The sequence below is a fragment of the Pelophylax lessonae genome (genome assembly GCF_965119305.1).
Source record: "Pelophylax lessonae genome assembly, chromosome: 8".
In the NCBI taxonomy this organism is placed as follows: Eukaryota; Metazoa; Chordata; class Amphibia; order Anura; family Ranidae; genus Pelophylax; species Pelophylax lessonae.
In genome coordinates this window covers 50,446,508-50,460,028 of record NC_138775.1, presented here as the reverse complement: position 1 = coordinate 50,460,028, position 13,521 = coordinate 50,446,508, and the positions used below count along the sequence as shown (strand labels likewise).

The window sequence follows — 13,521 nt, the reverse complement described above, 5'->3', positions numbered from 1 at the left end:
TAGGATGGCTTTATATATCATGGAGGCAACATAACAGGAAACCTAGGCTGTAATTCATCACACTGAACCTCGTTCAGATCCTGTGTGCAATCATTTCTCTAGTCAGTTGTAAACCTGTTCTGTTACATTACCTGCCTTTAGGTAGCTTTGTACCCATAGTTTGTACAATCTTTTCTCTCAGAGTCTGTACTCTAAAACCATTCAACCAATAAGCCTTTCACCCTCTGTCTTTAGTGGTGGTTGCGGAAGCTTCTGTTTAGTCTTCCGTTTACCTAAGGACTAATGCTCTAACCTGGAGATTTCCAAAGTGTTCCCAGGCCATCAGAAATATCTGACAACTCCTGTGTCCGCTGAGACAACATCAGGGCTTTGTTTCTCATAAACAAGCACATAATAACTTTTTTAGCTCTCAGCCTCGTTTCCTGCTCCCTGTGGCCACTTGTAAACACAGAAACCACAGAAAAAAAAAAGACAGTTTTGTTCAGTAGCTCCTGGATCTAAAAGATCCCTGCATGCGCTCACTGCAGGGACAGATCTCCAGAGAGAGAACAATCTCCCATGCAAGGTGAGAGAGCCCTCTACACCGTAACTCTGCAATCTGCGCATAGCGCATCCATGAACCCTGCGCATAGCGCATCCCCGAACGCAGCGCATCCCTGAACGCAGCGCATAGTCCATCCCTGAATGCGGCGCATTGCGCATCGCTGAATGCGGCGCATAGCGCATCCCTGAATGCGGCGCAGAGCGCATCCCTGAATGCGGCGCAGAGCGCATCCCTGAACGCAGCACTCTGTAGCATATTCCTAAACTCTGCAGTCTGTACGTAATTACACTGCTGAACCCTGCACTCTGTACATAGCACACCCCAGACCCAAAAGGCCCTTTGAGGACTACCTCACTACAGATTTGGCCTGCAATGAAATGGAGTTTTGACACTTATGCTTTAGTGGGACCTCAACAGGTATACAAAAGTACCCATAAGCAGTGAACATTTTTGTGCACTTGGTTAAATCATGGAAACACTTTATATTCCCTCTCATTGTGAAAAACAGTGGCACTATCCTCCAAACTCTGCAGATTAAATTACATAACAAATCAAACATTCAGGTACAAATATTTATGAAGGTCAAATGACTTACCTCCAGTAGACCAGCACTGCGATCAGCAGGACCAGACAGAAGAAGGTCAAGGCAGAAACAACCATTAGCGGAACAATCCACTCCATCTTATTGGAAGAAGAAGGTCGACTCGCCATGCTCGAGTTATGATCATCTGTTACAACAACAAATACTCATGTGAATTTAACACTCAGCAGTTCTTATCTAATCATTTGACTTCAAGAAAACCATATTAAGATAAGCAGAGGCTAGAATAGTGCCCCGGCAGCACAGTAGTCATGGTTTCATAATTACCAGGGTCACCACATGTATGGAATTTTTTCCCTCCCATGTTTGTGTGTGTTCTCAAAATATTCTAACTTCCAAAGGCATATAGGTGTGTTAACTGGCTTCTACCAAGTCCTAGTAAATATGGGTACTTTTATGACTGTGGTATGAATGGTAGGCTGTAAGCTCTAAATCTTTCAGAAGAGGTCCATATGGATGTCGTCAGTAACAGGAAGACTTCAGTTTTTCCATTCCATCAATCCTTGGGAGTGGCCAAAGACAGATTTTTTTTTTTTTTTCTGAAATGCACAAGCAGTGAGATATTCCCATTTTCTCTTGAACTGCACACCACTGGCTCCCACTATTATCTTCTCCCCAACTCTTATAAATGTATGTGGCATACACCCAATGAAAGGCTCTTTCCATGTTCCACTAGGAAGAGGGAACAATTGTTAGAAAATGTTGGAAAGTTGGTGCAGACCAGAAGTGTTTCTGAGCCTTTTAGCTTCCTTGCTCCTACACACACTAACGTATTGCTTGAATTGCTTGAACTACACACAGCAAAGTATTGCCTGAATTACTTAAAGAGTGAGGGAGATACAAAAGGATGCCACTTCTGAATTCCTTCTGACCCTTTCCAGTTCTAAGGTTCACTAGGTTTTAAGTCACTGACCCAGAACAAGCATGTAGCAAGCTGAGAACGTCTGATTCAAATTTAGAAGCCTATAGTTGGGGTTAAAAGAAAAGTTAGCATTAGTAAAAGGCTTACAAAGGAAGGTTAGTGATCATGTTACTGTTTTAGGGTCAGCTAGTGTTTGGATAAGGGTGAGTTAGGTTACTGAGAGGATGAATATTATGGTTGGCAATAAATGTAGGGTTGGGTTTAAAGCGATCGGGATTAGGATTACATGGAGGGTTGGGTTTAGAAGTGATAGGGTTATAGGGATTGGGATTACATGGAGGGTTGGTATAAGAAGTGATAGGGTTGCAGGGATTGGGACTACATGGAGGGTTGGGTTTAAAAGTGATAAGGTTACAGGGATTGGGATTACATGGAGGCTGGGTTTACAAGTGATAGGGTTATAGGGATTGGTATTACATGGATGGTTGTGTTTGGAAGTGATAGGGTTATAGAAATTGGAGTTACATGTAGGGTTAGGTTTGGAAGTGATAGGGTTATAGAGATTGGTATTACATGGAGGGTTGGGTTTAGAAGTGATAGGGTTATAGCGATTGGAGTTACCTGGAGGGTTGGGTTTGGAAGTGATGGTGTTATAGGGATTGTGATTAAATGAAGGGTTGAGTTTAGAAGTGATAGGGATTACATGGAGGGTTGGGTTTAGAAGTGATAGAGATCGGGATTACAGGGATGGTTGGGTTTAGAAGTGATAGGGATTGGGATTTTACGGAGGGTTGGGTTAAGAAGTGATAGGGTTATAGGGATTGAAGATACATGGAGGGTTAGCTTTGGAAGTGATGGTGTTATAGGGATTGTGATTACATGAAGGGTTGAGTTTAGAAGTGATAGGGATTGGGATTACATGGAGGGTTGGGTTTAGAAGTGATAGAGATCGGGATTACACGGATGGTTGGGTTTAGAAGTGATAGGGATTTCACGGAGGGTTGGGTTTAGGAGTGATAGGGTTATAGGGATTGAAGTTACATGGAGGGTTAGCTTTGGAAGTGATGGTGTTATAGGGATTGTGATTACATGAAGGGTTGAGTTTAGAAGTGATAGGGATTGGGATTACATGGAGGGTTAGGTTTAGAAGTGATAGGGTTTTAGGGATTGAAGTTACACGGAGGGTTGGGTTTAGAAGTGATAGAAAGAGAGAAAGAAAGAGAGAAAGAATGAGGGGGGCTCAGCGCAATGTAAAAACTCTCAGCTCCAGCCTACCAAAGCTAATATATCAAGCAATGACAGCCTATATATACCTCTCAGCACAAGTTTCCTTTAATACATCAAGCTCCATATATTCTGGTCTGTGCAGTATAATATACACAACAGAGTAGCACAACTGCATGAGATCTAACATAATAGAACTAGGGAGTAGTCTCATTCATAAAACCATGGAGCTGACATTACACAGTGTGATAATTTACAGTGCTGAATGAGAAACTCGATTATAGACCTGTTATGGATTGCCTGTGCACTCATTACAGGAAGTTACCAGGTGGCACACAGCAAGACTGCAGAACTGAAAATAAATGCCAAATGGTGCAAAAATAAGGAGGTTATATGGATTGAGGCTGGTGAGGAAACAGCAGAGCGGGCGAAGCAATGAAATGATAGCATAATGCAGGATTGTTCTGCTTGCGAATGTAGGCCAGCTATCAGCAGCTACACCCTGCCCTTTAAAAGATGATTCTTACAGGGGGCTAATCAGTCAGATGCATTGGGTTACTGACATTTTTTTACTAAGGCAAACGCTCACTTTTAGCCATGACTAAAAATGTAATTAGCGTAGTAATGATATGATGGAACATGACACAGCTCAGTGTGACTGGCAGAAAATGGACATGACAAGAGGAACCCAATATAGGTTATGAACATTGTATGATCGGAATACATCAGCTGACAGCAGTCCCCGAGAAAGTAAAGCTAAAGGGTCATTCCGCACAGTATTGTAACATTATGTGACGGGACAAATGGCAAAATCATTACAGAGCCCACAGGCTCTCCAACAACTTTCTTAAAGGGCAACTCATCCCAAAACTGATATTTCAGATTCCTTTGAACACGTGCAAGTGGATTCGCATGCTACCTGTTAAGGAGTGTAGCCAAAATAATGTCCGTTCTTGAAACCCACCATGGCCCTACCCTCTTCTACCTTCTGAATCCATCTATTGGTCTTTTAAATGGATAGGAGGTCTCAATGCCCAGAGGCTTGGGAGGCAGAAAAGGGGCAAGGCAGGATCTGGAAATAATGTACTGTGAGGAACTAAAAAAAAAAGTGACAATTAAGTGTCATGTCAGTGGGAAGCATGAGAAAAGAACCTGCCAAAGACTAATCTACTGCTGTTGAAGATTAGTTTCTTACTTCTGGGGGAAAAAAAGCAAACACCACACAACTTTTATGAAACAAGTACTGTATAGAACAGTGATGGCAAACCTTGGCACCCCAGATGTTTTGGAACTACATTTGTAGTTTAGCATCATGGGAAATGTAGTTCCAAAACATCTGGGGTGCCAAGGTTCTCCATCACTGGTATAGAAGAATAGAAGGGATGTATTGTGAATGCAACAATAGATCAATTGGAAGATTTGGAGATATAGGCAGCTGAAGTTAAATGCCAATCCCAGGATTTGATGCACATCACCATAGCCCCCCTTTCTACTTCCTGAACCTACCTATTGGCTTTTTAATGTGATGAGAGGTCTTCAAGCCCAATAAGAAATATGGGGGGGTATAACTTCAGCTGCCTATATCGGTGTTGCACAGGTTTACGTGAAGAAGTCAGGGACTATGCACTTCTTGACAACAAATTCAGGCCAGTTGTAGTTTGATACATGCACTGGAATTTTCCAGTCCCTCCCAGAGAGAATGTTCAATGTTGGTGTCTGATTGTATTTAAATCTTTGTGATATAGGAGAGCTGAACCTTATGCAGATGCATTTTAACCCAATAGGGTGGTTTACGGTCCTAGAGGCTGCTCACTAGCAACTGTGAGGTCTTGGTGGACCCCCAGAGGAGTTTATTGAAGTTTTGAAAGGATGGGAGCATCACACCAGCTTGTACAGAGCTTTTAAGTGTTTGATTTTGCAATAGCCAACACGTTTCAGGGGCTCAGCACTCCCCCATTCATCAGGGCTAAAAACCAGATGATTAAGGCACTCGGATTTGAAAAAGCTGGTGTGATTGCATTTATATTTACAATATAAATAAAATGTGGCAACTTTTAAACTTCTTGGTAATTAAAGTACTTGGCTGTTCACACTTCATACTCTCTGCAGTCACTGGACAAACGGGATGCATTCTAAAGTAATAAACATGCATATCCCCAATAAATAGGCTAGAGTTGAAAAGGGCTAGAACTTAAATAAGGGTTTAATGGCCATCTGTGACCCCAGTGGGGAAATTTCCCTTTCAGCAGGACAGAATGAGGTCCCAGTCCTGTCCTGGTCACAGGATTTAAGGTAAATCTTTCCAGTGGGGGTCAGAGGCATCATTAAATTTATATTTGCCCAGTAGAATGGGTGTGAGTCAAAAACAATCCGCTTTATTTTATGGTGTGCCACTGTTTAATAGGTTTACCTGTCTCTTGTGTGACCATCAAGACAGAAAGTTAAAGGGAATTTCTCCAGCAGGGACACAGACAGCCAAAAAAACACAAAAGGGGTTCTAACCATTCCACACTGTATCCAACTGTATCTATCTCCCTGTGGTGCAGGGAAAGGAGTCCTGCAGCCTTCTGGGTCATGTGATGTGTCTCAGAAGCCTGCAGGAGGGGAGGCCAGCAGGGTGAGGTGGGAAATGAGGAAGTGGGATCAGGAAGTGGGAGCAGTTACCGTCAAAAACAAAAAAAAAAAAAAAGTACCTTCTCCATGTAAAAATAGGAAAAAAACAAATCAAAAGTGTTGGGGGCTTGGAGAAGGATATGCAACACTTTCATTTTTGAGTCAAAATCCATTTGATAGAGTATGGAAGGATTACCGCTCCTCCCCTGCTGAGGAGTTTTATTCGCCCTGGTGTCCTCTGGTACAGAAAGTGATGGATAATCAAAGTGAATGGTCACTAAACCAAAAATAGAGGGCAGTCTTTGAATAGGTCAACTTGTAACAATAACTGTGATTGTACATACAAAATTCCAATTGCAAAGAAAAATTATTATCTCATATAGTAATCAAGGTGTATTAAAGTCCACAAATATAGTCCAAAAGTGTATGTATCGATCAGAAGTTGTTTGCCTGGTTAATGATATTCAAGCAATTCCTCCAATGATAAACAGAGTGCCAGGACACCCACCACACAAAAGGCAAAAACCTTACATGCACAAAGTGAAACACCTCGTTTCTTCACTGTGCTCTCCCTCCACCATTCAATGCACTCACCAGATATTGGAATAAAACAAGTCTTGTAACGGTGTCAGAGTACTGGAAGTATGACGTGCCATTACAGCCCCAGAGTCCCTGGTCATACGATGTATACTGTGTAGAAAAGCTCACTAACCGGAGCCAGAATGATGCTTATATAGTGAATTTATTGTACATTTAAAAGTACATGTACATGGAGAAAAAATGGCCATAAAACTCACATGAAAGACCACTGCTCCTACTGTGAGGATGCAGCAGCCGAGACATCAGCATATAGGCCCCTGCTGACGCATTTCGTGCTCAAACACGTTATCAAGGGTTACGCCTATCCTAATCAAGGGATAACGTGTTTGAGCATGAAAAGCATCAGCAGGGGCCTGCACGCTGACATCCTGGCCGCCGCGTCCTCGTGGTAGGAGCGTCAGTCTTTCATGTGAGTTTTTTGGCCATTTTTTCTCTATGTACATGTACTTTTAAATTTACAATAAATACTACATTATATTAGCATCATTCTGGCTCCGGTTGGTGAACTTTTCTACACCGCATACATCGTATGACCAGTGACCCTGGGCGCCGTTATTGCACGCCATACTTCCAGTACTCGGACAGCGTTACAAGGCTTGTTTTATTCCAATATCTGGTGAGTGCACTGAATGGTGGAGGGAGAGCACAGTGAAGAAACCTTTGGTAACACACGAGGTGTTTTACTTTCTGCATTTCAAGGCTGTCTTTTGACTTTCGTCTGGTGAGTGTTCTCTATGTTTATCATTGGAAGAATTGCTTGAATATCATGAGCCAGGCAATCGACTTCTGATCACTACATACACTTTTGGACTATATTTGTGGACTTTTTATACACTGAGTACTATATGATATAATAATTTTGTAAGTGCAATCACAGTTATAAGTATTAGCGCTGCACCTATACTTGAAACGTGTCAGCCATTTGGAAGGTACTCCGGCATGCTGGACACTGCCCTGATGACCTGGTCATTTTGGGTCCGTTGTGGATCGATATACTTTTTTACATTTTCAGATTTGTGAGAATATTTCTTCTTATTCACTTCAATGAACTCCATTTGGGTAATGCACAAGGTCGGTGCGCCCTCTTTTTGCTCTTTACACAGTTTTCCTATCGGGTTTCCGCTGAACCTAGGAGGGCAGCAAAATCTGTGCCTTTACCCGGAGATCTAGAGACCCACCGCCGCCACATCTCTGTTGCCCGCAGGAGATTTTGTCCATTTGCTCACAATCGTTTGTTATATACTGTTGGGAGGTTGTATATTCACCTTTTATTTGCGCTAGCTGCTGTTCAAAATATTTATTTCTAGCTTTATATATCAATGTTGAACTTGTAACAATGACAACTGTATAAGGGAAGATTTCCCTCATTTTGGAGAGATTGATGGCTAAAAAATAATAAAAAAAAGTTTTAAAACTGAATGACAATTTTTACACCGAGGCGACCTCCTGGGTCCTGTGCCAAGCAGCTGTCCTGCTTACTGAACACAAGAGGTTGTTTTCTCGGCATGGACACCATTCAAGTGTTCTCTGATAGAACAAGGTGGAGATTGTGATGTCACTGCCCCTTAATGGCACTCATATTGAGTAAGCAACCTTCTGTGTTATCAAGGCAGCAAAGTAGCCACTCAGAATCTTGAAGCTAATGGAGATCGGTAGCAGTGTCTACTATGGTAATTTCCAGCTTCCACGGGGATCCCACAGATACGGCATATACTTACTTACATTAGTCCAAGCTGGACTAATGTAAGTATGTAAAAATTGCAATGCTTGGAGTTTTGCTTTATCACTTCCAAACTGTTCAATACTATTCAAAGTCCTTCATAATGTAAGACCTTAACATATAGTAAGCACTAGACCTGTAGAGATCTGTAAACGGCCTAATTTTCCATGAGAAATTATAGTGGGTATTTTGGTGGTGAACTGCCTGTCAAGTACTAGCCTTTTAAATAGCTAAAGGTAGTAAAATGTGGCGCCATGTGCTAATTTTTTTATAACGCTCTAATGAAAGCTACTTTATTAGTTTTAATAAACAAGGCTGTAAAAGCCATCATCAATTTATAAGGTATATTTAAGGCCCACATCGACAATATTTCTACAAGAGGCCAGGCATTATTCACACAGGGAGGGGGTGGGGAGAAGGAGACGCTAATATATGACCACAGTTCCTGTAATACGGCAGTTGTGCAATTATATAAATAGGTTTTTGCTTTTACCTTTAACCTAGTGAGGCCAGCTATTTTTCACATCAGTTGCTTTTAAATAAAATGGTTTTTGTTTAAAACTTTAGATTAAATTTCTGAAATGAAGCAGACAAAGAATGTGAAATCTGCTAAGCACTTGATGACTTCTTAAAATGTTTTGGCATTCCAAAGGGGAGACCCAATTAAGGAACTGGCTCTCAAAGGCCACACTGACCATAGGCAGAACTCCAGACATAACAAGTTACATAATTATAACCCATTAAAACAGAACAATTAAAAAAGCAGCTTTTGTTGCAAAATTCACTTTTAATCTCAAACTTTCCTGTGCAGTACTGCTTTTTCATCACATGATGTCCTCAGTTTGGCAATAAGCATTATTCCAGCCACGTTCTCTGAGACCAGACTGTTCTGGAGCTTTTCCAGCATGTGATTGGTCTTTGAAAGAAGCAGCATGAAATTCTTTACAAGTGATGAGCTCATCGTTCTGTCACTCTGCTTTCTGTTTCTATCAATATGTTTCCCTGTAAGTACATGAACGGATGGGGCTCCTCCTGCTGCTTCTCCCTCTCACACCCCAGCCCTGCTGTACAGGGACTACAAGAGATGGACAACCAGGTCAAATTCAGATACATAAGCTTCTTGCATTAAATATATATACCATATCTCACAAAAGTGAGTACACCCCTCACATTTTTGTAAATATATCATATTTTTTCATGTGACAACACTGAAGAAATTACATTTTGCTACAATGTAAAGTAGTGAGTGTACAGCTTGTATAACAGTGTAAAATTGCTGTTCCCTCAAAATAACACACAGCCATTAATGTCTAAACTGTTGGCAACAAAGGCGAGTACACCCCCAAAGTGAAAATGTCCAAATTGGGCCCAATTAGCCATTTTCCTTCACCGATGTCATGTGACTTGTTAGTGTTACAAGGTCTAGGCCAGTGTTTCTCAACTCCGGTCCTCAGGGCACACTAACAGGCCAGATTTTAGGTATTACCTTGGGGAGATCCAGACTAGAATACTGCAATCACTGAGCAGCAAATGATATCACCTGTGATGTATTTCAGTTTTCTTGCAAACCTGGCCTGTTAGTGTGCCCTGAGGACTGGAGTTGAGAAACACTGGTCTAGGCTTTGAATGGGGAGCAGGTGTGAAACTTGGTGTTACCACTCTCACTCTCTCATACTGGTCACTGGAAGTTCAACATGGCACCTCATGGCACAGAATTCTCTAAAGATCTGAAAAAAAGAATTGTTGCTCTACATAAAGATGGCCTAGGCTATAGGAAGATTGACAAGACCCTGAAACTGAGCTGCAGCATGGTGGCCAAGACCATACAGCGGTTTAACAGGACAGGTTTCACTCAGAACAGGTCTCGCCATGACCAAAGAAGTTGAAAGCATGTGCTCAGTGTCCTATCCAGAGGTTGTCTTTGGGAAATAGAAGTATGAGTGCTGCCAGAATTGCTGCAGAGGTTGACAGGGTGGGGGGTCAGCCTGTCAGTGCTCAAACCATACGCCGCACCCTGCATCAAACTGGTCTGCATGGCTGTCGTCCCAGAAGGAAACCTCATCCAAAGATGATGCACAAGAAAACCCGCAAACAGTTTGCTGAAGACAAGCGTGTGTGGCGGCAACCAGGTGAGGAGTACAAAGACAAGTGTGTCTTGCCCTACAATCAAACATGGTGGTGGGAGTGTCATGGTCTGTGGCTGCATGAGTGCTGCCGGCACTGGGGAGCTACAGTTCATTGAGGGAACCATGAATGCCAACATGTACTGTGACATACTGAAGCAGAGCATGATCCCCTCTCTTCTGAGACTGGACCACAGGGCAATATTCTAACATGATAACGACCCCAAACACATCTCCAAGACGACCACTGCCTTGCTGAAGAAGCTGAGGGTAAAGGTGGTGGACTGCCCAAGCATGTTTCCAGACCTAAACCCTATTGAGCATATGTGGGGCATACTCAAATGGAAGGTGGAGGTCTCTAACATCCACCAACTCTGTGATATCATGGAGGTGTGGAAGAGGACTCTAGTGGCAACCTGTGAAGCTCTGGTGAACTCCATGCCCAAGAGGGTTAAGGCAGTGTTGGAAAATAATGGTGGCCACACAAAATATTGACACCTAGGCCCAATTTAGACATTTTCACTTAGGGGTGTACTCACTTTTGTTGCCAGTGGTTTAAACATTAATGACCGTGTGTTTAATTATTTTGAGGGGACAGGGAATTTACACGGTTATCCAAGCTGCACACGCACTACTTTACATTGTAGCAAAGTGTAATTTCTTCAGTGTTGTTACATGAAAAGGTTTAATAAAATATTTACAAAAATGTGACGAGTGTACTCATTTTTGTGAGATACTGTATATATATATATATATATATATATATATATATATATATATATATATATATATATTCAATGATGTATTAGTTATTACAGAGCTACATTAATTTGTGTCTATTATATCTGCCTAGAGTTCAGCTTTAACTTCTTTGGTCAATTACACACAGTTACTCATCCCCAAACCGGAGCAAGAAAGTTCACCTACAGCCAGCCATAGATGGATCAAAACTCAACCAGTTCAGCAGGGACTGGCCTAATTTCGACCAAAAAATCGCCAAGCTGGTTGTACAGAAGTCAATCTCTCGACTGACTTCTGTACAACCAGCCTGTTGGAAAATTTACGCTCAATCAATGCCGCCAGCTATAGGCAGCGAAGTTTATAAGTGTATTTTGAAGGCAGGGAAGCCCCTTAACTGACAACATACAATAGCTTCACGGAAAGGATTTCCCCATGCACATCCAATGTGTGGATGGGGGACCCACTGGTTCAACCAAAGAAAATATTCATCTATGGCCTGCCTAATGCTAGCCATACACACAGATTTGTTCATTCGGCCTGTGACAGTTTTCAGTCACTGTTTGCCCAACAATTATCCACCCAGTCCCTTTGATTTTTCAATTGTTTGAAAAATCAAAGGGACCGACTGACGGATTCAGTAGGGATCAACCAAAATTCAAGTCGTGTATGGCTAACTTAAGATGTCATATTGATAAACATGGCCATACCTATAGCTGACAAACTAGTGATGTCATGTCAAATAATGGGACTTTAAGATGAAGCCATAATACAATTTTTTTTTTTTTTTTTATGACCAGTGGTGTTGTTGTCCACACAAGAAAGAGGTTTGTTGCAGCTGAAAAACCAGCTAGTTGAGATCTGTTAACAAAATCAGGTCAGCCAATTTCCAAGGGTTTGTGTTGCACATAGATACCCCGTCCAGTCTCATGGGTCTCAGAGAGTGCTGAAGGCCCTTGCAGTTTCACTAGACCCTATATAATGAAGCAAATGAGAGCAGAATTTGCTGGCTGCAAAAGAGGACATGCAAGACTTGAGTTAAGCAGGATGACCCAGAAAAAGCTGAGAGGTTAATTAAAAGATGGAGTGAAAGTGCTTGAAATGAAAGAGCAATAAGCAGATGAAAGAATACTGAGAACTTTATTAAATGAACCTCAATATGTTACAATACAGAATTCACTGCAAATAGAAAATTCTTACAACTCAGTAGTGACCATATCCCATGTTTCAGCCCCCATCACTATACACTTATTTCATTTTACACCATTGTACACTTATTTCACAGATTCATTGACTTTTTTTCTACCATCTCGAGGAATAGATTACAGTTGGTGTTATAAACAGCTTTATTTATATCTTTGGTCAGTCTGTTGTTCAAGACCATTTTAGGATTAGATGCATCTAATGTAATGCTTGTGGTTACATTAGTAAGGAAAGTGTAATGGACCACTAAACCTAAAAAGTTTTTTATCATGTGAAAGCTCTAATAACATTTACAATTATGTCTGTAAAAGTGTCACACCTGTACTGAAAGATATTTAACTTGCATATAACCCTTCCCCTACAGCCTATCGGTATATGTTTACTGCCATTTTAGCAAACAGAGGCACCGGTTGATAGGTTTAATGTGCCGCAAGAACAAAAAGTCACCTGTGTGTTTGAATATAGAATGCCCCACAATACTATCCTAAAGAGTATGTCCAGCCAATATATTTTTTTTTTTTCAGTTTTTGAATTAAATTGAAGACGTAGAATCTCAGTTGCGTTGTTACTGCTATCCAGAGCTTAATAAAAGTGATCCCTCCCCTGCATAGCGCTACGCTGAGAGTAGTTTAGACCAGAAGTGAGGCAACATCTCCAATAGCAACACAGACCGCTATAAAAAAAAAAAATAAAATATGTACATTCACCACAATTGCCAAACCATTGAAAGGATTTGTTGCAGATGTTTTACTGGCATAATTCTGTCCCATCTTCATCCCTTTCAGTATTAAGCCCCAATAAAAAAAGATCAGGTTTTGCCCCTGAAATGTGTTGGCTGTTAGATTTGATTATTTGGTGTATGTTCATGCTTTTAATTACTTTCAGGGTACTGACCAAAGGTTAGCTGTTCTTCATAAGCAGTCTTACCAGAGCATCAAAGTCTGCTCATCAAATGGTTATGGTCCTTCCACATTCTGGAATGAACGAGCTTTGAAGCCCCAGCACGGTTATATCTTTTTTGGAGCAATAAAAAGATGACAGGGGTTTTACCTTTCCCCTTCTAAACCAACAACAAAAAAAAGCTATTTTCTTTCTGTCTGCACTGCCATAAGAGCTTTACCTCCACTTCCTATCTGGTAAGACAATAGTAGGTGAGGAGAAGTTGGACAGTAGTAAAAGCCTAAAGCCCCGTACACACGCAATGATTATCGGCCAACCGATCGTCCGACTTTTGTCCAGAGTGGTTTATTGTTGGTTGGAATGTGCCTAGACTGCACACGAATTCTCTCGCCC

General features: G+C 41.5%; 1 protein-coding gene across 2 annotated transcripts in view; it reads right to left on the bottom strand.

Annotated features, from left to right (window-relative positions):
- Positions 1 to 13,521, bottom strand: part of PTPRG (protein tyrosine phosphatase receptor type G) — a 776,809-nt gene that overhangs the window by 175,761 nt on the left and 587,527 nt on the right. For both annotated transcript variants that reach the window (XM_082265202.1, XM_082265201.1), the window contains one exon: positions 1,140 to 1,272. In XM_082265202.1, coding sequence (XP_082121328.1) covers positions 1,140 to 1,272 — 133 coding nt within the window. The remainder of the gene's footprint in view (positions 1 to 1,139; positions 1,273 to 13,521) is intronic.